Source organism: Empidonax traillii, unplaced genomic scaffold, assembly GCF_003031625.1.
Source record: "Empidonax traillii isolate 1590-97213 ecotype Southwest subspecies unplaced genomic scaffold, ASM303162v1 scaffold910:size426884, whole genome shotgun sequence".
Taxonomy (NCBI): domain Eukaryota; kingdom Metazoa; phylum Chordata; class Aves; order Passeriformes; family Tyrannidae; genus Empidonax; species Empidonax traillii.
The window spans coordinates 223,229-248,356 of NW_020956103.1; the positions used below are offsets into that span (position 1 = coordinate 223,229).

Below are 25,128 nucleotides of genomic sequence, written 5' to 3' on the forward strand. Positions count from 1 at the left end.
AGCAGCCAAGGTTCAGAAACGAGGGGTGGAATTCTGATTTTTAACCTTTTCCTCCTTCTTGGCTGGGGCTTCCCAGAAAGGATGAAGCACGCTGCTTGTGACTAATGTGCCGGGCAAGGCAGTTCTTTCTCTGCTCAGAGTGCGTGTAAATCACAATGGACCGGCCACTTCTCCCCAGAGGGGAAGTTGCAAGGCTAAGGGAAGGAAGGAGATGTGCTTTTTCAGTAAATAAGAGCACAGGCTTTTCAATCCCTGCTTCCAGTTGTGAAAAGGGAGTTATGTAAGTGCAACTATGAAGTGACACTAGGAGAGAGCGAGCCCTGCTCGAAAAGGAGCGACAGCCAAGTCTGTTCACAGCCCCCTGCAAACCTCACAATGTTTAGGGGAAAACCATAATGGGAAAATGGATTTACTTCCCTCGAGGAAAGCTGTGCAAAGATGCAGAATGGCAGGGTTGCTATTCCTCTCCTAAGGGCATCTTCTATGCTCTTCTGCTACCTAAGGTGGATCTAAATTTGAGTTACTCAGGACTTGAGTACTCAAGGTATCCAACACTCCAAATTTGTGCCTTAGCTTCCCATTTGGGAAAAGAGTTACCGAGTTAAATACACAGGAGAGATCAGCAAAGAAAAGGCTTCCACAAACTTCACATACAAAGTCAGAACGAAATAGGAAAGTGCAAAGTATTGTCGCCTTCAGTCTCGGAATTCTGAATAATAATGGAATCGAGAAGGAAACATAAAAGAAAACTCTCATTTTCATTATTGTGCAAAGATCTCTAAGTCTACAGCTTTTTCAGTGGTTGCAGAGGTTGCTTATTTACTTTTCAAGGAATGGAATGAAAGCTAGCCTGTGAAATTTGACTTAAAACAATGTAAATCCTTCCTTTGGTTTCCAGAAGAGGATTTAGACAAAGTGAAGCAATCCTGTGAAATGCTGGAATTTAACAGCCACATTCCAGGTCTCTGGTTCACAATGTGTGACTAAGCAACTCCAATTTTTTTTTCAATTTAGAAGAAAGCTACCACTTTATGATATTTGCATATGATATAAATCCTCCTTACCCTGATATTCCTTTTAGTTTTTCCTTCTTTATGGAATAGCTGGAAAACTTGTGGGGGTTTTTTTAAAGTTATTTTAACAAAGACATTTCAGATTCTCTCTGGGAGTCATCCTACCCATCAAAAAACAAATGAGTTTCATCCGTGCCTATACCAGAACCAGTCTTGGAGCACATCCCCGCCAGGAAACAACACTGCAGATTATAAACTAAATGCCAGTGAGTAGGGAACAAAATCTCAGGCTCTTCAGAGGTGGTGGCATTCTCCCAGCAAAAACTGGGAAAGGTTGAAGCAAAGTCATTGTCTGTTTTTAGAGAAACACTTCATAGCACTGAAAAGAAACGGAGGGAGATGACAACGTTCATTTTTGTTGGTATTGCAGAGACAAAGACACCACATTTGTTTATGGCTGCAGCAATACAGTCAAGGGCAACTCAGTTGTACAACAGCACTTGAGAAACCTGAGCTGTGTAAGAAATCCTTGAAAGAAGGGCTCTTGACAACTGTCAGACTGCAGAAGTCAAAAAGACAAAAACATTCTAAGGCATTTCTACTCCATTTGAAGCCCTGGAACCAAACACACATCGCTCTGAGGATTCCAGTCGACCACCAGACTGTAAATGCAGTCGCAAACCTGAAAGTCTGCCGGGTATGGAAAATGTTTTCCCAGGAAGGAAATGGGACCAGGCAGGATTTGCTGCCCTCTGAGACTCCCTGAGTTTGCTCCCAAGTAGGCAGCATAAACCCTGCCTCCAAGGGCAAAGGCAGATGAACTGATTAGAAGCTTGTTATTAATTTCTCTTCTATAATATTCTGTAATTTCTTTTAGTAGCAGCTTTGATATTGGGGTTTTCTTTACCACCCTGTTTAAAAATGAGAAATATTTTAGTTTGTATTCTAGGAAGACCTGAGCTTTCTGAGTGTAAAAGTCTTTTAGCCATGTTTGGAAAGTTTGCAATGGGAGAAAAACAAAAGCCTTGGAGCTGTAGCCAACACTGAATCCTCCTGCAAGCATGGGCACCACAAGAAAATAAAAGCTCTCATTTTTAATGTACTGGATCTTAATCTTAATTCTGGAATGCCTTCTGTTGCAGTATTACAAAATATCACTCATGAATTAAGATAATGAAAGCCATTTGTCACTTCTGAAAATTTAGTCTGTTCAGTGCAGTGAAACCAAGACCTATTAAAAGGTTTGATGCAAGTAAATGTGAACCTTCCTTGATGATGATAAAATGGCAAAATCATTGTTTTTCTTCTTTTTTTTCCCCCTAGCTGATCGTATATCCTCTGTGAGGTTTGTTGGGGAATTTTTTTTAATTTTTCTTTTTTTTTTTTATTGTGCTGTTATTGTAGAAATCAGATTAATTCCGAGATTACTTGGATTAAAAATTCGCAGCTTCTGGAGAACTTTTTGTTTGCTTCTGTGCTGGCTGAGCTTTGGTTTGGGCTCTATTCCTGAAGCTGCTGTTACGCCACAATATCCATCACAACCCCTTTTCCCATTCCGGCGCCCGTGGTGAAATGGTGAGAAACGAGAGGTTTTGGTTGCAGAATAAAATCAGCTCTTAAACCAGAACAAGAACACAGCTCTTCCTGTCCCAGCCTGCTCCATGTGCTTCACCACAGAAGTGTGCTGGAAAGGGATTTTCCCTTCAGTAAGTGTGTCAGCCTCAGCCTCTTGTGCTGCTCAGTTCTGAACTGCCTCCGACACAGAAAACACGTGCGGATGCCAACGCGTGTCTTAATAGGTGGCAACCAGATCAAATTAGAGCAAAGACTTCTGGGCAAGGAAAACCTGGCACAGCACTTCCTTTGTTTCAGGGAAATGTTTCAGCATTTCCTTTTATCCACTGGTTTCCACCAGTGCCAAGGAGACCAGCCACAAGGGCATGGCTACTCAAGCACCCAAGAGTTCGGGAAGTCAGGCTTGATGATGAAAATCCCAGTTCCCTGGAACAGTAACTGGGTGATCATTTGGAACTGTGGCAAACAGGCTATTTGTTTAGTTTACAACATGGTGGTTGTGAGTACAGATAGCCCTTGAATGATTTGTTTTTTCTCTCACTTCACACCCAAAACAGGTTAGGTGCTTGAAAGTTTATCGTGGCCTTTTTTTTTTTTTTTTTATCAATTGTTCCTATGAAATACAGTATCTCTGCAAATTTATTTTATGTTCACGCACTGCCAGTTATCCCTTCCTATTTGATACTTTTATCCACCCTCACCTCCCCCAGAAAACATCCCTCCTGTGTTCAAAATCTTGATGGGGCTCTAGATATACTCAATATATTCCGCATTAGTACGTTTGGGTAATATTTGTCTTTTGATGCAAATCTTCTCCCTCTCTCAGTGTGGAGAATGCAGCGCCCTGACAAGCTGCAATTAAAGCAGTACAGATGATGGAATCATAGGATGTGCTGAGAATGGGTTCATTCTGCAGACCTACATTTCATCATTTCATCTCTCTCAAACATTTCCATTTAAAACCGCACTAATATCATAAATTCCTATGGAAAAAAAAAAATCCCAGCAAGAAGGGGAATTTGTTTACAGGCATTTGCAGGTAAGCCTTGAAAGCAATTTAAGCCCAGATGGAAATGCCATTTTGCAGAGTGCAATTTGTACTCTTCCCTCCTGATAGAAGGTACAGAATGAAAATAACTTGCTGGCTCTGCCAAATAATTTCCTGATGAAGGACCAACACTACAGGGAAGGCCACAATTTGTTTCATTATTAACTTTTTCCTACCTCCTAAATACATTATTTTCCCTTCATTTTAAGTCTAAATCAGCACCTAATTCCACAAACTGACATTTTCTGGTGTATGTTGTTCTGGGTTTTTTTCAAATACTATTTCATAACCTTCATAACTGAAAGTCTACTAGGTGTTAAAAATTTGACCTCCTTTTCCAAACCACACAATCTGAGACTCTTAACATCTTATACTGAGGTTGTTGAAGCCCATCACTACTGTCAAGCTGTAACTCACTTGAAGTCCAGCTCACCAAAACCAGCCAAGTGAAAAGTTGCTTGACTTAAAAGTATAAACAAAAAATACCCAGCATGCTTCTAGTGCAGAAATGTCATAAACCATCCTCCTTTAAGCTGTGAAAACCACACATCTTTCACAGGAAAAAAAAAAAAAAAAAAAAAAAGTGCCATAAATGTAAAGAGAAAGGCAGGGCAGATGGAATACTGCCACGGTGTTCTGGGTGAGCACTGAAGCACCTCACAGAAACAGCCGAGGTAAAGCACATACTTTCTTTTTTCCTCCCCAAATCCTTTCCCATTCTCCTTCTCCTGGAGGGAGCCCAACGTGGGGAACCAGGTATTTCCACTGCTCGTTTGTGGCTTGTCATTTCCAGGCTGGATGCTCCCTGACTCTGGGCTGGCTTCTGTTTCCCCATGCTAATTCCTCCCCCTCCATCTGGGAATCCCCCTCCCTCCCTGTGGCTTCCCTCTCGCTGTTTCTAACCCCACTAGTGTGCCCCAGGGGTGTCTCCTGAGGCTCAGCTCGGTTTCATGCCCTGAGGGTGTGACTCATTGTGGAGCTGGTGGTTTACATGTGAAAGGAGCCCTGTGTAATTCTGGATTTCGTAGAAGAGAGTCATCTCTCCTTTACCTCCTCCCCGGTTTCCTGCATCGTGCCCTGGGGCACAGCCTTCCCCCAGCCCGTGGGGGTGTTCACACGGGCAGTCACCCCTTGCAGGTGGATGGCATTCAGGGCTGAATCACTCCTCCTGCTCCCCATTCCAGGAAGCAGAGAAATTCCTTCTGGCCTTCTACCGCATTCACAATTTCAGGGGAGAGGAGTGAAACTGAGAGGGAAACCTAAGAACAGGTTTCTGTCCTGCCTGTTAACCGCTGCTTCACTGCAGAGAGCCTTGGCAGGTGGCTGACAATTCTCTGTTTGCAATACCACAGGAGTGTGGGTTTGAATCATCAGCATCCTCCTTCTTCTTCCTTCCTATTCACCTAAAAGCCTTTCTGACACTTCCAAAGATCTCACTCCCACACACCTCTGCTCATTCTCAGTTAAATCAGAACTACCAAACTACATGAAGAAATCATAGTGGGTTTGGGGTTATACAGTTTCAGGGCTCTGTGTTATCCAAAAGGCACATGGGGCTGCAGAGTGGATCATCAGCGGGTTTAGCTGACCTTTTAAAGCACTATAAAACAACTTCTCAGCTAATCCTTCCTCCTAACAGAAAGTAGCTATATCAGGGGAAAAAACAAAAGTGTAGCAAGTTCATTGCATCATTTCAGAAATCCAAAATTTCATGCACAACCAAGTCACCCAGGGAACATCCCCTGAATGTTCCTTCCTGGCAGATGAACATTGCAAAAGCACTGTGCCTTTACCTTAAGGGAACACGAAGTTCTCTGAGGGTTCACACTCTCTTGTGCAACGGGTTTGGGGTCCTCACACCACTGGGAGGTGTCACTCTTCCCTATCAGGTTCCTTATTTCAACATCCAGCTCTTGACTTTCACACCTGCTTAGAAAGAAAAAAGCAAGGTTAAACTCGACACCAGAAGCTGGAGTAAAGAGAAGGTGAGTTTTTCTGCTGCCTCCTGACTGTGAGCACACAGCCAGCAGAGCTGGTGCTGCACTGAGCTCCTGCTCCCTTCCTGCCAGGTGTGCAAGCACAGAGCACCAAAACGCCGTCACACAGGCACAGTGGCTCACCGGTGCTTTGGGGCAGAAATTCATTTCAAAGAGCTACACAAGCTGTCTTTATGGATTTTACTACACCGCACCTACAAAATCCAAAGCGACCCTTCTGGGGATTATATGAAGATTGCCACGTGCCCTCAACCCCACCCACTCCCATGCAGTACCAAGGATTTTGAATTCAACTTGCAGTCAAAATAGTCCTATTGGTTTGGAACTGCAAACCCGGTGGCTCAGTTATTAACAACAAAATGGTATTTATTTGGTGGTAAAATTCATTTCTTACACTTCTCCCTGCCAAGGACATACAGGACTTATCTGCATGTAAGGGCTCCAAATTCACAGAACTAACCAGCAGCTGGGGCTGATTCAAATGGTGGAATGTGACTTCCAGGAAATGGACTGAAGCATAACTAAAGGAACCCCCAAATGTCCTAGATCAACCCAAGTTATCAAGAAACATTCAGCTCTTTTGAAAGCCCAGCCCTTCATTTCCTAAGCAGCTTAATCCAACTCTAAATGTAACCAATGCATGACCAGAAAGCAAACTGCAAGGCTCAAAAGTATCACTAAACTGTCAGAGCAAGAGTACTTCTTTATCTAGGCAGAAAATAACTAATTATTCATTTAAACTACCAGAGAAACTAAAAGCAGTAAGAATTTATTAGTTAAGCTGCTTGCAGTTTAGATAAGGATTGCACTGCAGGTTCTGAGGAAACTCTTGAAGCAAAATGGATAAAGTCATCCAATAAACAAACCCATCTATCCTAATCATAAGAGTAAGTAAGTGTGGTGAATTTCATGTTGGTAGCATAGCATGGTTCATTTTATTCTCAATATTTAAAACACAGAGACTCCAACAGAAACACGTCTTCATTAGGCATGGATGCAAAAATCATTTGCAGAGGTACTACAATGAAACACCAGCAAGTAGCAAGCAAGGACCAGTAAAACTCAAAAGCTGGGGGGGGGTTTGACTTTGCCACTTAGCAGTTGGACAAGCTGGAACTTCATGGCCATAACTCCGTTTCAAAGCCATGAGGATGAAGAGAAGGACCTTCTCCAAGCACGTTTTCATGGACTCCCCGATGGTGCAGCTGCTCTGGAGGCTCGTGGCAGTTTGCAAAGCCCCAGCTGTGTGTGGGTGGCAGGTGAGCCCCAGCAGCAGCACTGGGAGAAAACTACAGAGGGAAAACCAACAAACCTTGGGAAAGAAATCCAACCCTTCTTTGTCTCACTAAATATTGCCAAATCCTGGATAAACCATGGCAAGTGGCATTTTTCTTTTTCTAAACGATTCTGTGCTGAGCTTCCCATATCTCGGGCAGCAGCAGCAGATGAAGCACTCCAGTGCCCTTCCCTGGAAAACAGCATCTCCAGCTCAGCTGGGCTCCCATGCCAGACCCAGTCTGAGATTGCTCTGTGTAACAATTGGATTTACACAGTGCAGAGCCTTCAGTGCTTGTGAGGCTGCTCAGAAGAACTGAAAAGCCCCAGCAGAGCAGCAGTGACTCCCTGCTGCAGTTCACCATCCCCAGCTGGCAGCACAACCCGGCTTGGGCAAAGGAGACGGTTTTGTAAACTCTTTTAGGTCAAATAAAACAGCTTAGCCTAAAAGAAATATTCAAAATAAAGGAGCAACACCTAGGACAAGACACTAAAAGCTGGGCAGCAATCTGGCAGGGGCTCAGCAGCAAGTATTTAGGCAGGCTGCACTCATCTCTGCTGCTGGCTCAGCCCCAGCCCGTGGAGATGGGTGACCACAACCCCCCCGAGATCAGAGAATGAATCAAGCTGAGAAATACCCCATAAAGATGGGGGTTGGCTTTAAGTGTTTCTTTTCAGCCAGGAAGGGTTCGTTGCTCTGCTCTCCTCCCCACAGTTTGATGTTGTGGCTGTAAATGCTGTTCACCCCTGGCTGCTGCTCCCAGCCTGTCTCTCTGCAGTCTCCTTTCTGCACTCAGAAGCACCTGGGTGAGAGCAGGACCCGGCTGTGCCTGGGTAAAAGAAAGGGAACCACAGAGGGCTCCAATCCCTGCAAACCCATTGCTGCTCCATAATATCCGTGTGTTTCAAAACCACCCCAAAAGTCAGAAAGCCGCTTCACTGACTGCATCTCTTGATGCATTTGATTTCCCCTCGGTTTTCAGACCGAGAAACTGTTACTCCATTTATCTGCATTTTAATGTCAGCCACCTGGATAGCTGGGAGGATATTTATTTGTTGTTAATCATATCTGGGGTGTAGATCCAATTCAGAATCCGGACTTTCAGAGCACTCAGGTGCCCTGAGTGCTGGAACTCGTGATTAGGAGCTAGCCCAGAGCGAGACAGCTCGTGGCGATTACCAGAGCTTCCCTCGATGGGCTCTAGAGGGCACACAGCATCAGCTCCTGCAGAAAACCATTCCCAAAACTGCTTTTGGTTTTGTGAAGTTCACAGATGCACTTCTGTGCCGTTAAAACTTTTCCTGTCCTATGCTGTTGCCAACATTTTCTAATGTGGGGTGTTTCGGGTTTTAATAATTCAATTATGCAAACAGGAAATATGTTAGGAAAAAAAAAACCCTAACAAACAGAAAACGAAACCATTTCAAATCTGGGAGAGGCATTTTTTTAACGTTTTGTAAAATCGACCATCAGAGAACATTAAAAGCATTTTCATGTGGTCTTATGGGACAAAGTACATCCCTTCTATGTGCAAAAGTTTTCTAAAGAACAGGGAGGTATAAAAGCTTCACAACTCATCCTACTTACACGGCATGGTGTGATCAATGCAGGAGCCAATAAAAAAAATTAGAGTATTACTCCTCTTTTTAACCTTTGAGTCAGTTGCTAAATTTCCTTTTCTTGGGGAAATTAGGACATTTTACACGGAAGCAGAATTTATAGGGGCGTTGAAGAAGGCTGGTCTCCCAGAATAAGTTTTAGCAACTTGCAGGAAAAGGGAAGAGTCCAACTTTACTCGTGATTTCCATGTCCTATCTGAAAAGTAGCAGCCAATTTCCTTCCACCCATGTCCTCCAAGAGCAAGAAATTCCCTTTGGTTTGCGAGTTGCCATATCCATGCAGAACTTGACTGTGCACCCCAGTAAAGGTGTTTTCCTTTCTCCCATGTGTTCATTTCTTCCAGCTGCCTTTCAAGCAGTTTTCAATTTTTCTGTACGGGACAACTTCGTGCCACTTCAATTTCTAGAGCCTACTGGCCTGATTATAATAATTGACATTATTTAAAACATTATAATATGCATAATGCTCTAAATAATAATTTTAAAGATTTATTTATGAATGGTTCCGTACCTTTTTACAGCAATTCCACTTTCAAGCTGGGAGCCAGAAAATGATGAGCCAAATATTTCGGGCTTGTAGCAGCACGGGTTGAAGGCTGAGAAATACAAGCTTACCAAATAACCAAAACCCTAAAGAGTGACAGCTTTGCTGCTGGTACCATCTGTGAGCTCTTGGCTCCCCCTGGTTTTCACTGGAAACTGGCATTATTCCTCACTCACAGCACACGTACAACACATCCCAAGGCATTTATTGCGCAGTATTAATACCCAGGGCATGTAATTCCATTTGAAATATTAATTTCGAGGCTGGTGTGCCCGGGCCATTCTCTTGTGCTTGGTGAAAGCACAAATACACACCATAAACAACAGTGAGAAAGGGGTTTAAGGCAGGATTTACAGCCAGGCTCCGACACTGCAGAATCAGATCTTGACGGGAAATGAATTCCAGAGTCCAAGGGTTAAACACGTGCTTCCATCCCCTTGGGTGGGCACTTGGGATGTAGGAGTCTTGCCTGGCTAAGCCCAGGGAGCAGATTCATGGAAAGAAATCGATTTCTGCATTGAATTACGGAGGATGAACTGGTCTGGATCAATTAAAAAATGACAAATTCCAAGACCAAACGTTTCTGTTCATACTTCCCCTGTTGATGACAGTGCACTTCAGAACAGGGGCTGCACAATATGGGAGAGTACGAGACTGAATTACAGAATATTTAATGTAACTTGGACTAGAAATACCAATAAAATTAGGGATATAATTCTTAAAAATGACTGTACCTATAGACCTAGCCTATTCTCTTGAGTTCCATGTGATTTGAAAGGATTTTTGCTCGCTTCAAATTCAGTTTTATAGATTTTTTTTCACGTAAATACACCGGGATTTTTATATTAAAAACTTATCCAGTTAAGACTAAATAAAGAATTTCCGGTTCAATAAGCAATGGGAAGGACGAAATTCTGCCAAGAAGACAGAAAGACTTTTGTTACAGAACGCAATTCTGCAGCCTCACAAGCTCTTAGAGTTTAGCAGATTCTGAGCTGATAAAGGATAGTTACAAGGTGGTGCAGTTCCCTGAGGATCAGTGGCGTTATTCCAGTACTCAACACCCACCAAGAGGGTCCCCATCAAAGTTTAGGCTTGGGAATTTGAGGCCAAACTCTTGAAATTGAGCTCCACAAGTTCTGTGCTCCACCTCACGTGTACCACTATAAAACCAGTTTACTGGCTTTAAAGCATACTGTGCTGGTACAAACACAAAAAGCACACCTGCCTTTGAGGATTTGGAGTGTATACTTAAAAGGAAAGTTTAGGGGGAAAAAATAAAATAAAAAAAAATTTAAATTATTTCCAATCTAAATTTTTAACCTAAGTTTCACACTCAAAGATTTACCCAGTATTTCAAGGGCATAGGTGGAAAGCCAACCAGGCAGCAGCTGAGATCTCCCTGGCAGAGGTGCAGAGGGAGGTGTCCCAGATGTTGCCAAAAAAAAAAAATGCATTGTTGCTTTGGAGGTAAGTGTGAGATTAGAACTTATCTCACTGCAGCCTCAAGAAGGCAGCTCCAGAAGACAGGGTGCATGAGAGGGGTTAAAACATGTGCTCACTGTGACTCTAACAGAGAAACCACTTAAACTTTCGCTCCAGTCTGATGTAGCCAAAACATCTGCCTATCACCCCATAAACGTCCCTACACTCCTGCTCCCTTTACGACAAAGGAATGGGGCTTTTAAGGCACATTTAATAGCCAGCAGCTGCTTGGCTGTCAAATGCCACATCTGGAGAAGCTGTGGGCTGTTAATGCGAACAGAAACAATTATTCTTTAATAGTTTTGCTTAATTTTAAGAATTACCCAAATGACAACAAAAGAGGTGCATGTTCTTAATGGAAACGCATCTGGTTTCTCTGAAAAGAAGCCAAAGAAAAAAAACAAAACAAAACAAAACCAAAAAAGGGCTCAGTGATTAAGTGAAGCTGCACTTATGGCCCATCCTGACTCAGTGAAGAGGGAAGGAAAGGTACTGATACACAGGCACTCAGTGTCTCTCAGAGTTTGATAATCCCCCTCAGTCAACTTGCAACAGGAGTAGTTGGTTTGCTTTAAGTGACATGTTACTGATCCTAGGGTGCTGCTCCCCTCCCTGCCTGCAGGTTCCTGTCCTTGGGGACTGGGTTTCCATGCTGCTGCCTCACTCCTGCACCCTGCCCAGCCTGTGCATCAGGAAAAGAGCATCAGTCCCTTTTCACCTGGATCTTCCGCTTAATTGTCCTACCAAGACTAACTGAACGTCCTCCTGATGGACAGCAACCTCAGGAAAGCCAATTAAATCATTTCCACCAACTTTCTGAGGCTTTAAGAGAGCCATGAGCGAGTTGCAGATGCCTGTTTCTCTGCAGAAGCATCAAGTGGAGCACTCAGGTACCTGCGTGCGGATCACCAGTGAAAGGGAGCCAAAGTTTTGCCGTGAAAATCAGTCATGGAAAGCTGGGCCAGGTAAGAGCTACCAAGCAGCGTGTGCTTTGTGAGCAGATGGATTCCCCCACAGAACACCACACGTGCAGAGAGCTGGGGGGAGGTGGCAGGAAAGCATTGAAAGAACTGAAAACTAAAGAGTTAAAAGACCGAGAGGGTGGACAGATCTATATGTTTTCAAGTGCTGGCTCTTTTTTCCTGTGAAGATCAATACCTAGAAAAGCTTGCACCCCTTTCAGGACACTTTCCTATCCTCAGTAAGTGCTTTTTTGATCTGGTCTCCCTCCCGTGGCCCTTTCTGGACTGGCTGCTTGCCCTACAAACACAGCTTAAGCACCACAGGTCTATTCATATCTTGCATGCACTTGTTTCTGTGGAAAGCTGTGATTCTGATGAACGCAGCTGCATGGTTGGCATTTTTAACTGGTCCTTAACATCACCATTCTTTTTTTTTCGAATCAGGCACCACCACAAACAACCCATTCCCGCCTCCTGCTTCAGGCCTTGGCCACGATGTGGATGCTTCACCAAGGCTTTACTGACCTGGGCTCACAGCCGGGTTGGACCTTTGGAGGAAAACAAGTCCCTGAGTCGTTTTGGGTCTGTGTCTCCCACACTGAGACACCTTCAGTGACCTACTGACAGCGCAAGCAGAGCGAGCAGATGAAAACCATTTGGGAACACAGCCAGGAAACAGAACACGCAGTAGCTGACGCTGGACAAGCAGCTCTGTTAAGTCAGGCCAACTCCTCGCCCGGGGCAGCTGTTTGGCAGCCAAGCTGAAAGGCAGGGGGTGCTGGGAGGCAGAGGAGTCTCCCTGCAATGGCTGTCAGTGTGACAGTTCCAGGGCACACGGGTTCACCGGGGATGCCATCGGCAGACGGGAAGCCGGTGGCTCCCTCCCTTCACAGAAACAGGCTGCAGGTAAGCTACACCGGCAACAGCTCACAGTGTCTGGAGTAAATGGGAAACCCCAAGGGAGTCCCAGTTCAGTTATTTCACAATAAACTAACCTGAGACAAAATGTTTCTTTACAGGAGGAAAGAAGGGGTAGGATATTATTTTTTAAGCTTCGCCAAACAATCTGCAGTTACCTTAAAGCAACTTTTCTTTTTCTCTATCTCCCAGATCCACACACTGCACTTAATACTTAGCATCTTAATACTTAGTATTAATATTAGGAGTAGAAATATTACTAGTTTGTGAAGCAGCAGGTGCCCAAAGAAGCTGTGAAATCTCCATACCTGGAAGTTTTTGGAACTCACCCAGGCAGGCCCTGAGTTACCTGACCTACCCAGCCCTGCTGGAAGCAGGAGGTCAGCCCTGACAATCTCCAGGGGTCCCTTCCAAGCTACACCATTCCCTGTGATTTTGCTCCTCTGACTACAGAAAATTTCCATATTTCACATATTTCACCAGATCTCCACAGCACAGATTAAAGCAGGAAAGAAAAAAAAGTATTAACCTGTTTCTCTGGAAGATAAATGGACACACAGGGAACACTCAGTTACAGATTTCAAGTAATGCAAAGTAAATTACCTTTCAAAAAATAAAAATAAGTTTCTCCATGTAACATTAAGATAGTTCATACCTTTCCATCTCAGCACACTGATGGAGGCACAACTCCAGATGATCCTCTGCCTCTTTATTCTTCCTTTTGAGTTGCTCACAGTGAATCTATTAAGGACAGGGAGGGGAAAAGGCAGACTTTAAAGGGGGAAAATAAAAAGATTAACAAACTAAGAAGAAACAGTTAAGTATCCAGCTACAATGAGAAGAGATAATCGTGTCTTGTCTGTATCTCTATTTTATTCTTCATTCATAAACGGTTGACAAAAAGCCAGGAATCTACTCCTTCCTTCCCAGCACCATCCTCTCTTCCATCCAACCACAGTTCTGCAAGGGCAGGAGCAATAACAGTCTCTGTGGTGCCACAAATCTACCCGAGGAACAAAGTGCCAGCAGTTGTAGGAACATTGCAAGTGCTGCAAAAAGAGCTGCTGTTATTCACCCTAAAAGAATCCATTATCTTAAATACTCTAGAGTTCAAGCACGTGCTGGTATTGTCCAGCATATTCATGGAAGCATCCAGTAAAAACTACTCCTCCAAAATGGAGAGAATTTGAGTAATGTCTCTGATCCAAATCACTTGGAAAGTTAAAAAAAGGAGCCATGTGTAAGTTATTGAGCATGAGGGTGTTGTTCAAGCAATCTACAAGCTCCTAACAAGCTTCCCTCTGGTCAGGGCCAGTTACTGTCCAGCACTGAATTTCCACTGAGAAAGGAGAGAAGAAAGAAAAAAACCCCAAAAAACAGCCCTCCCAGAGAAAAGGACATACACCAGGGCAAGATGTATTAAGATAATTAAGATAATCCCTTAGAAGTGGGGTGTGCTGGATTAAATCTCTAAACATGACAAAAGCAGCACCTCTCCATTCCAAAGGGGAGAACAGGGGGTACCAAGAATGAGCTTCATCCAGAGGAGCCATTTGCTCCTGTGCTGTAGTTTGGGGACAGCCCCGGGTATGTTCCTTCAGGCCTTGTGGGACACCTCCAGTTCATCACAAAACGAGCCCAAAAGCCTCATTTTTCTCTTCAGACCCAAGTGACAATCATTACGACAGTCGCTAGAATTAGAAAACTGACCCGTGGCAAGGACAGCAATGTGCCCACTGAAACAAACTGGGGAGCCATCAAGAGCTAACCCTGCTATTTATTTATAAGCAAAGAAGTTTTCAATTACAAGTCACTCCTTTGTTGGTAACATCAGCTTAATGTGAAACCACAGCTGAACATTTTGTAGAAAGCACGCTTCTTCATCTATGTTGCAGAGCAGAAATCTGAAATGAAAGGTTGCCAGCAGAAGAGCTGAGGTGTTTGGCATCCCTCCCCCACTCCTAATTCCAATTCCTGCAGGCATTTCACACATTTTAAATGCAGCTGGTGATCACTAATTACAAGGATCCTATTAAGGACAAAAAAAAAAATGTCAGTTCAGTTGCACGTGAAACTTGATTCCAGCTTGCCCAAGTTTTACGAGTGTCTGTTTAATCATAACAAAATCACGCTGAAGTATGGAAAGCTGCATTTGACTGATTTCAATGGGAGCTGCACACCCTGGGGACTAATGAGGATTAAGCCTTATTTTGGAGGGCCCAAACTTGGCTTTCAGGCGTCTAGCTTCAAAATATTAAATCTGAAAAACCTGGCTTAGAACTCTGTGCCACCACTGAAACAACAAAACAATAAATCAAAACAAAGTGACCGAAGGAAATAATTTTCTGAAGTAAACAAAAGCAAAACCAAACAAACAGAATTTAGATCCTACTCCAGCTCTAATTCATCCCACTGAGCTTTGAGACACGTCAGCAGTTCCAGATGGATTTGCTGGGCTGGGCACAGCACTGCAGCCCCCGTGCCCAAAAGCAGGCCACGCTAAAGGGACGCAGGTTGGGCGTCGCTGAAAACACCCGTGTGGGTAAAAGTCACGAGAGAGAGGAGCTGCCAGGGCTGCCAAGCCCCTGAGCCCTGCGTGGCACAGCTGCACACCCAGCCAGTGCGAAGAGGCAGTTCTCCAGAAGCCCTGCTGCTCACACTGCTGGGGTGGGGGATGTTGGATGTCTCCTGATTCTTAGTCATATGCAGATTTTGCAGCTAAATCCAAAGCTCCCCTTCTGAACCCGAGTGAAAGAGATGCAGCTCGGTTACGGTGCCACGTGCAAGCGTCTGCTAGTAGAACAGCCATAAGTTTTTACAACTCTAATATGCAATATAATGCTGTAGGGTTTTATTAGATCAGGCAGCTTGAGGCCAAGATGGATAAAATTCAGCTTCTTCAAAGAATTAAGGCTGTGTAAAAGAGGGGGTTGTAATGGTCATGTAAAGGATTGCTCAGAATTACATAAATTTTCTGCTTTCTGTCAAGGCTTTTAAGGGCAGGAACACCCTGAAGTAAAACAGATTCAGTTCTGCTCACAGATTTATGGGGTTTTGCAATAATTGAAAATGCTTGGTAAAAAGCATGCAAAATTTCCTTGGTGCTCACCCACCAAATTTATCAGGGCTCCAAGCCCTAATTACTCCCTAGATATACCCAGACAAAGCACTTTCTGGATGGAGTATTAATTTGCATTAAAAAACAAATTTTCCACATAGGAAAAAAAAACCCAAATCTAACACATTCAGAGAGAAAAAAACACATAGTTCACGAAAGACAACAAGACTTATTAATTGTAATTAAATCTTAATTGTAAAAACAAGCACAGCCTAGATGGGCCCTCAGCACACCGGTGTTTCAAAATGTTATGCAAAAAGCATTTCACAAGCATCTGTATTGTAAATGTTAAATCCTGCACTGCTCTTGCTCCACTCTCTTTTTCTTTCCCCAAGTCCAGTTCCAGCTTGAGAGCAACCAACGCCGGCAAACCTTTGCTCATCTTCCCCAAACCTGCTCAGTAATTCACTTGTTCTTCAGCTGAACCAAAGCAATGTTTTGTGGGAATGCGATGTAAAATGAGTGCCAGAAACGATCCAGCCTAAAGGAGGCAGAGAAGGGAAAGGAGATTTTTTGGTTTGGTTGGGTTTTCCTGCCTAGATCAACTCAATGATTCGGTTTGACAGACCACCATAACCAGACACACTGTACCAGTGAAAGGAGCACAAGGCACAGCATTCCAAACAGATGGAAGCACATGCCAACAAATTATACCTAAGGAATAAACCCTTAATAATAAGTTAATAATAATAGTAAGTTACCTTTTCAGTGGTAGCCAGCTTTGTACTGTGAAAGATCCAGGGCCTGTCACAGCCAGGCTGAGTAAATGCACCTCATTTAAGTATCACCCCATATTGCAAAATAGCTCCAAAACAAAGTGGAACATTTATCACCATCATCAGTGCTGTTGATAAACAAGCCAGCAGGTCACAAATTATCTGTGGGTGGCTGTTGGGTAGGAGGAGTGGGAGGAAGAAATGCATTATTACTGTAAATGTGATCAAAATGGAAGAACAACCAGAGAAATAAAAGGAGCATTTGATAAAAGAAAGCCTAAGCAACACTCACTAAAACTAATCTAAAACAGGAAGAAAGCCCTCAAGACTTTTTTTTTTCACTCTGAAGAAATCAAATACATAATATTTCTCTGTGATGTCCTCCTGCCTAGATAGAGCCAGATTTGGTTCTCAGAGCAGCACTGGTGTGCAGTGCCAGCCTTGACCCAGCCTCTGTCTGTCTGCTCTCTGCTGAAAATGCAGCTCCAGTCGGGCAAATGCTGCCCAGAAAGAGCCACAAACACAGCCAGTTTTCTCCTCCCTCTGCTATTTCCTGGTTAAAGCGCTGAAACTTCAATATGAGACAGTTTCTAACCAAAATTTAAAATCTGCAGCTTGATTTTTGCCAAAAATAAAGAGCAGTCAGGCTCCTCTGCTCCACTGTGCCTAATTTGGTTAAGATAAAGTGAAAGCTGCCCTATGTGTAGCAGGAAGATTTAACACTGAATACTTAAAATTGATCTCATCATTAAGTACAGTTCTCCTTGGTTGGGGTAACAGTAGATTCAGAGCAGCAACCACCCCAAAAAAAGTTAATTCACAGCTGCCCTCCCCCAGAGCTGTGATAAACACAGCTTGATAAACAGTGCAGTCTATGAGTGCTGCTCCTCCACACCAGGGGAGTGAAAGTGCTGCCACTGACACACACACAAATTTGTGCAAGGGGGGAGGAAATCACAAATACCATCTCGTCAAGCCATGAGATTCACACACAACATAACTGCAAACACCTTCTGCACTCCTCTCATTAAAGATGAGACCCCTCGTTTTTAATACATTTAGAAGAAATCTTTCCTGCGTGGGAAAATGTTCAGTTCAGCTGAAGCCTGTTAGTGCACACAGGGCTGGGTGCAAAGTGTCCGACACACCATGAATTGTGCACCATTTCCATAGAAGCAAACTGTTGTTGATAGAACACAATCCCCAAAAAAAAAGGTCTAAAATACGTTGATAAAATAAAACCCTCAAAAATTAATATCTTCGATTTGTTTAAAGTTCATTTATCAAGCAACGACAGATCTGTCAAATATGCAGAAATCTGTACAAATCTTCACAAAACCACTTGTAAACTGGGTATATTTCATGGAATAGCACTGCATAAGCCTTTCCAATGGTATTTTCTCATTATCTGTATCCAACTCCAACTATTTGGATGTGGGCAAGATGGGAAGGAAGTACTTATATATTTGTTGAATGTCAGACCTAAATTGTGCAGTAAAAAAAAAAAAAAAAAAAAAGTCCTTTATTATTATTCACTGCCAAAGCAGGGATAGGAAACTTTCCAAGAGATAAAATACAGAAATGAAAAAATACTGCAGGGTAAAAGATTAATAACTGTGATACTCATTGACAGTGCCCAAGATGTTTTTGCTGAGCAATTTTTAATAGAGATGTCACTACAGGGAAACTGTGACAGGAAAGACAAAGGATGGAATTTCTTGTGCTATTCAAGCCAAGAGATAAAAGTTATAATCCATCAACTCCAATGACTTTGGAATTGAGTCTCTGCAGGATAACAAGGTAGAACAGTAGCAGAAAGATCACTCCAAGCACAGAGCCCACGTGGCTGGGAAGGAAGCCAAGCTGTGAGAAAAGAATTCAAGCCACAGGCAGACCTACCTACAAAAATCTGTGCACCTACAAGAAGAGCAGAAGGATTGATTTGGATGAGGAATGCAGCTCTGTTCTACTTAAATCTCATGCTCCCCAGCCAAGCTTCAAAATCCCAGGACAAAAAAAAAAAAAAAAAAAAAAAAAAAAAAAAAAAAAAAAAAAAAAAAAAAAAAAAAAAAAAAAAAAAAAAAAAAAAAAAAAAAGAGTTTGAGAGAAGGGAGGGAGAGAAGTCTGGATGCCCTGGCACAACAGCCATGTGCCCTGTGGCAGCAAACAACACCGGTCCTGAAAAGAAGGTTTGAATACTGTGGCTCCAAGTATTCCCTACTCAGGGTGGGAATGTATCAAAACTTCTGAGACGCAGCATTAACGACAATTTACAGTGACAAGGCAGGCAAAGTGTCACCCAGCTCGGAGACTCAGCCCAGCCTCAAACGCCACGTGGATTATAGACAACAATTTGTAGTGGATTATAGAGAACAATGTGTCCTAATGACAGATCCAGCTAAGGGAATCCTGTGCCTGCTCCAGGCAGGGTCAGTAGCCCAGGGAACATCCCAAACCCTACAGAACAGGTGTCAACTTCCAAAGGTCTCAGAAGAAGGGCAATCCAAGAAAGGAATGTGGGACAAACCCAGTACAGGTGCACTGAATCTTTCTATCACTTCCCTTATACCAAAGCAGCTGTTTGACATAGCCCTAATGCTCTATATGGCAATAATCCTTTATTATTGCTCTACCTTTTTTTTGTCCAACTTGGTGCAGGAAAAGCAAGTAAAAGAAAATTCCTATAGTTATTCTATACAAACAATATGAAGAAATCAAAAAGCTATTTAGTAAAAAAAAAAAAAAAAAAAAAAAAAAAGAACCCCTTTGAAGTATTAGGTTTTGGATTTGAGGTCTTTTTGGTAGATAAGCAGGGAGAAGAGGCCCACGACTTCATTGTGGGGCTGGGAAGAAACCCACTGATAGAAGCTCCAGATGAATGCATAGGTTACTCACCATATTTAGGGAAGGTGTCCGTCTCTGCACTGCTGGGTCAGGACATACTACCCTCAAATAAAGGCTCTCTGAATCAAATGAGAACTCCGTGGTTTGGACGCAAAAGCATATGTGTATATATATATATATCTCAAGGTTTAACCTACACCCCAGGCTTAGGGAAACCCCTTTCTTAAAGTCATTCTACCATTGAGAGCACATTCATCTCTCTCAAACAAACACAGCCCACGCAGACCTACTTGAAAGCAGTGCGTGTAAGAGACCACAGAGGATTCCCTCTCGTTCTTCAGCTCACCATGGAACGGTGACACGACGTCCCGCCCACGCCCCAGCCGGAGCTGCTCGGTGGGAACAGCCGCGCTCTCTGAGCACAGTGGAAAAGCTGCATCAACCATAAAAAGGTAGAGAGCACAAATAGCAATCCAGAAGTAGAATAATTTACTGTAAGGGGCAAGTAGGTCGGGGAGCCATTTCTAGGAATGCTTTTTGATTCGAGTTTATTCTAAAGGTCTCCCTTGCACAATTGGTGCTTGGGTCGAGCGGCTCCGCTCTCCTTATCAGCAGTGACATTCTGCTCTGCCCTGACCAGAAACACTCCACCACCAGATCTGATTTTCGTTCTGAGGAAGAGGGCGCAGAGAGGTGAAGCTGCAGAAACGTCGCCCCTTCACCCACACAAGGAGTGATGCAGCATTTTCAAGAATAAACTGTTCATTTCAGGCTACAGGCCACTGCACACAGGAGTTGATTAATCAAGTTTCACAGCTGACAAAAATTAACATTACCATGCTGTCACCTAAAAATGAAAGATTCATAACAGGCAAGTTCAGAAAAACGTTCATCCCTAAACCTGACTCTGGTATCGGTTTCGGTTTTGAGGACAACAAAACCCGTGCAGTTCTGCACCGAGGAGTCAAATCCACTCTGAGACTTTTTAGAAGATTCCTGCTGTCTTCTGAGTTGGAAATACTAGTGATCTAACTGCCCTGGGAGCATTTTCCTCCTCCCAGCAGAGATACTACAGCTGCTCAGTAGAGCAGGGTGGACCTTTTTCTGCCCAAGCATTTACACTCAGCTTCTCACCCACATAGAGCAATCGTTTGCAGACTCGTGTTCAATTCACTGCAGTTTTGTTTAAACAAAACTATTTTGGAGACTTTTGCAATTATAACAGAGGAAACAACAGGCCAGGGTCAGGATGTGGGAGACCAAGGTCTAATTCTTTCCCCTGCCTTTCCCCTGAAGGGGTGTTTGTACCTCCAGGACAAATGTTTTAACTGCTGGAGTTGCAGGGTGATTTCTCCAGTCTTATGCAATAACAGTCTGCCACTACACACAAAGTATTTACTGTTACTTTGCTGGACAAAATGTCCATGACTTCAGTTTGATGGCGCAGGCATCTACCAGCAGAGTTCAGATTTACTGGCTGCTTGGTTAAAATAAATTTTTAAAAAAGCCCCTATGGCACCAACATCTTCCACTCCTCACAACAGCGTCCTATTCACTCAGCTGCACATCAGTCACTTTTCCTTACCCTGATCCCCAGTATAATTTTATTTAGGCATTTATAAAAAGCAGAACAGCCTCCATGGGGGAGGTTTGAAAGCAACCCACCAGCACTAGCCCAGCAGCAAACTGCTGGAGCGCTGTCTGGGAGGTGACACAGCCTCAAATCCTTCCAGGCAGCAAAGGAAATCAAAGCCCAGAGATACACCCTGGAGCAGAAATGCTCTTCCCACTGGATGCCTGAGAAGGGAATAGCATTGGATCTTACTCAGCAATGCATTCACACAGAGTACAGCAAACTCAGCCTTCCATGTTTTTGGCTTCCACTGGACTCAAACACAGCTTTGGACTCTGGGCTGACCAATATGCTTAATTTCTGTGGGACTGGAAACAGTTCAGGGGGTGGTGGCTGTTGTCATTTTGTCATCACTCTCTCAGCTCTACAATGATAAGGCTAAATTAAAACCTTCCCTGTGTGCAGCTCCTGAGTTTAATTTCCATTACCTGTTCAACTGAATCAGTGTGGTTTCTGCCACAGGAATAGTCAGTGTTCTCCTCCTGGAGGATGAGGCAAAGCCAGGATTGTTAAAGCTTTGAGGTCAGGTGCCTTCTTCCCTGGAAAGCTGTGGGTGCCATCCCAGGAATCAAGAGAGGGGATGGAAACATGGGCTGTTCCCTTGCTGCTACCAGCAGCTTCACAGCCCTCCTGACTCAAACAATTACAGTGTCTCTTTCTTAACTCCTCCCAATATTAGTGTTACAAACTATTGACATTTTCATCACAGCAAAGCGGGCACAACAAAATGTTTTGTGGAGGCAGTTGATGGAAAAACTGAAGGGGGAAGCCCTTCTCTTAAACCTCCAGTGGAAAACTGCGGGGGTACAGCAGAAATCACATATGCACCTTTTTACCTGACCTCCCCACTCCCCCCATTCAGAAGAGGAAAATCCCTTTGGCTACTCCACAAACAAGTGAATAATAAAAATTTCATTGTTTTTTAAGAATAGCCAAGTCACTTATCTAGAGAAAGGCCATGCTGGATGGCTGCCATTGAAATTATTGTCCACTGAAGAACTGCTTGTTTAGGGGCTTTCCATAGGGGAAAAATAAGGAAATGGGTTNAAAAAAAAAAAAAAAAAAAAAAAAAAAAAAAAAAAAAAAAAAAATATTGAGAGGAGGGAGGGAGAGAAGTCTGGATGCCCTGGCACAACAGCCATATGCCCTGTGGCAGCAAACAACACCGGCCCTGAAAAGAAGGTTTGAATACTGTGGCTCCAAGTATTCCCTACTCAGGGTGGGAATGTATCAAAACTTCTGAGACGCAGCATTAACGACAATTTACAGTGACAAGGCAGGCAAAGTGTCACCCAGCTCGGAGACACAGCCCAGCCTCAAACGCCACGTGGATTATAGACAACAATTTGTAGTGGATTATAGACAACAATGTGTCCTAATGACAGATCCAGCTAAGGGAATCCTGTGCCTGCTCCAGGCAGGGTCAGTAGCCCAGGGAACATCCCAAACCCTACAGAACAGGTGTCAACTTCCAAAGGTCTCAGAAGAAGGGTAATCCAAGAAAGGAATGTGGGACAAACCCAGTACAGGTGCACTGAATCTTTCTATCACTTCCCTTATACCAAAGCAGCTGTTTGACATAGCCCTAATGCTCTATATGGCAATAATCCTTTATTACTGCTCTACCTTTTTTTTTGTCCAACTTGGTGCAGGAAAAGCAAGTAAAAGAAAATTCCTATAGTTATTCTATACAAACAATATGAAGAAATCAAAAAGCTATTTAGTAAAAAAAAAAAAAAAAAAAAGAACCCCTTTGAAGTATTAGGGTTTGGATTTGAGGTCTTTTTGGTAGATAAGCAGGGAGAAGAGGCCCACGACTTCATTGTGGGGCTGGGAAGAAACCCACTGATAGAAGCTCCAGATGAATGCATAGGTTACTCACCATATTTAGGGAAGGTGTCCGTCTCTGCACTGCTGGGTCAGGACAGACTACCCTCAAATAAAGGCTCTCTGAATCAAATGAGAACTCCGTGGTTTGGACGCAAAAGCATATGTGTGTATATATATATATCTCAAGGTTTAACCTACACCCCAGGTTTAGGGAAACCCCTTTCTTAAAGTCATTCTACCATTGAGAGCACATTCATCTCTCTCAAACAAACACAGCCCACGCAGACCTACTTGAAAGCACTGCTTGTAAGAGACCACAGAGGATTCCCTCTCGTTCTTCAGCTCACCATGGAACGGTGACACGACGTCCCGCCCACGCCCCAGCCGGAGCTGCTCGGTGGGAACAGCCGCGCTCTCTGAGCACAGTGGAAAAGCTGCATCAACCATAAAAAGGTAGAGAGCGCAAATAGCAATCCAGAAGTAGAATAATTTACTGTAAGGGGCAAGTAGGTCGGGGAGCCATTTCTAGGAATGCTTTTTGATTCGAGTTTATTCTAAAGGTCTCCCTTGCACAATCGGCGCTCGGGTCGAGCGGCTCCGCTCTCCTTATCAGCAGTGACATTCTGCTCTGCTCTGACCAGAAACACTCCACCACCAGATCTGATTTTCGTTCTGAGGAAGAGGGCGCAGAGAGGTGAAGCTGCAGAAACGTCGCCCCTTTACCCACAAAAGGAGTGATGCAGCATTTTCAAGAATAAACTGTTCATTTCAGGCTACAGGCCACTGCACACAGGAGTTGATTAATCAAGTTTCACAGCTGACAAAAATTAACATTACCATGCTGTCACCTAAAAATGAAAGATTCATAACAGGCAAGTTCAGAAAAACGTTCATCCCTAAACCTGACTCTGGTATCGGTTTCGGTTTTGAGGACAACAAAACCTGTGCAGTTCTGCACCGAGGAGTCAAATCCACTCTGAGACTTTTTAGAAGATTCCTGCTGTCTTCTGAGTTGGAAATACTAGTGATCTAACTGCCCTGGGAGCATTTTCCTCCTCCCAGCAGAGATACTACAGCTGCTCAGTAGAGCAGGGTGGACCTTTTTCTGCCCAAGCATTTACACTCAGCTTCTCACCCACATAGAGCAATCGTTTGCAGACTCGTGTTCAATTCACTGCAGTTTTGTTTAAACAAAACTATTTTGGAGACTTTTGCAATTATAACAGAGGAAACAACAGGCCAGGGTCAGGATGTGGGAGACCAAGGTCTAATTCTTTCCCCTGCCTTTCCCCTGAAGGGGTGTTTGTACCTCCTGGACAAATGTTTTAACTGCTGGAGTTGCAGGGTGATTTCTCCAGTCTTATGCAATAACAGTCTGCCACTCCATACAAAGTGTTTACTGTTACTTTGCTGGACAAAATGTCCATGACTTCAGTTTGGTGGTGCAGGCATCTACCAGCAGAGTTCAGATTTACTGGCTGCTTGGTTAAAATAAATTTTTTAAAAAGCCCCTATGGCACCAACATCTTCCACTCCTCACAACAGCGTCCTATTCACTCAGCTGCACATCAGTCACTTTTCCTTACCCTGATCCCCAGTATAATTTTATTTAGGCATTTATAAAAAGCAGAACAGCCTCCACTGGGGAGGTTTGAAAGCAACCCACCAGCACTAGCCCAGTAGCAAACTGCTGGAGCGCTGTCTGGGAGGTGACACAGCCTCAAATCCTTCCAGGCAGCAAAGGAAATCAAAGCCCAGAGATACACCTCTGAGGAGAAATGCTCTTCCCACTGGATGCCTGAGAAGGGAATAGCATTAGATCTTACTCAGCAATGCGTTCACACAGAGTACAGCAAACTCAGCCTTCCATGTTTTTGGCTTTCACTGGACTCTGGGCTGACCAACATGCTTAATTTCTGTGGGACTGGAAACAGTTCAGGGGGTGGTGGCTGTTGTCATTTTGTCATCATCTCTCAGCTCTACAATGATAGGGCTAAATTAAAACCTTCCCTGTGTGCAGTTCCCGGGTTTAATTTCCATCACCTGTTCAACTGAACCAGTGTGGTTTCTGCCACAGGAATAGTCAGTGTTCTCCTCCTGGAGGATGAGGCAAAGCCAGGATTGTTAAAGCTTTGAGGTCAGGTGCCTTCTTCCCCGGAAAGCTGTGGGTGCCATCCCAGGAATCAAGAGAGGGGATGGAAACATGGGCTGTTCCCTTGCTGCTACCAGTAGCTTCACAGCCCTCCTAACTCAAACAATTACAGTGTCTCTTTCTTAACTCCTCCCAATATTAGTGTTACAAACTATTGACATTTTCATCACAGCAAAGCGGGCACAACAAAATGTTTTGTGGAGGCAGTCGATGGAAAAACTGAAGGGGGAAGCCCTTCTCTTAAACCTCCAGTGGAAAACTGCGGGGGTACAGCAGAAATCACATATGCACCTTTTTACCTGACCTCCCCACTCCCCCCATTCAGAAGAGGAAAATCCCTTTGGCTACTCCACAAACAAGTGAATAATAAAAATTTCATTGTTTTTTAAGAATAGCCA

At 43.7% G+C, this 25,128-nt stretch overlaps 1 protein-coding gene across 2 annotated transcripts in view; it reads right to left on the bottom strand.

Moving 5' to 3' along the window:
• The window catches only part of TNIP3 (TNFAIP3 interacting protein 3), a 50,882-nt gene that overhangs the window by 19,561 nt on the left and 6,193 nt on the right, over positions 1-25,128 (bottom strand). For both annotated transcript variants that reach the window (XM_027902786.1, XM_027902785.1), the window contains exons 2-3: positions 13,093-13,180; positions 5,430-5,562 (exon numbers count right to left, since the gene is read on the bottom strand). In XM_027902786.1, coding sequence (XP_027758587.1) covers positions 5,430-5,562; positions 13,093-13,100 — 141 coding nt within the window. In that variant the 5' untranslated portion in view covers positions 13,101-13,180. The remainder of the gene's footprint in view (positions 1-5,429; positions 5,563-13,092; positions 13,181-25,128) is intronic.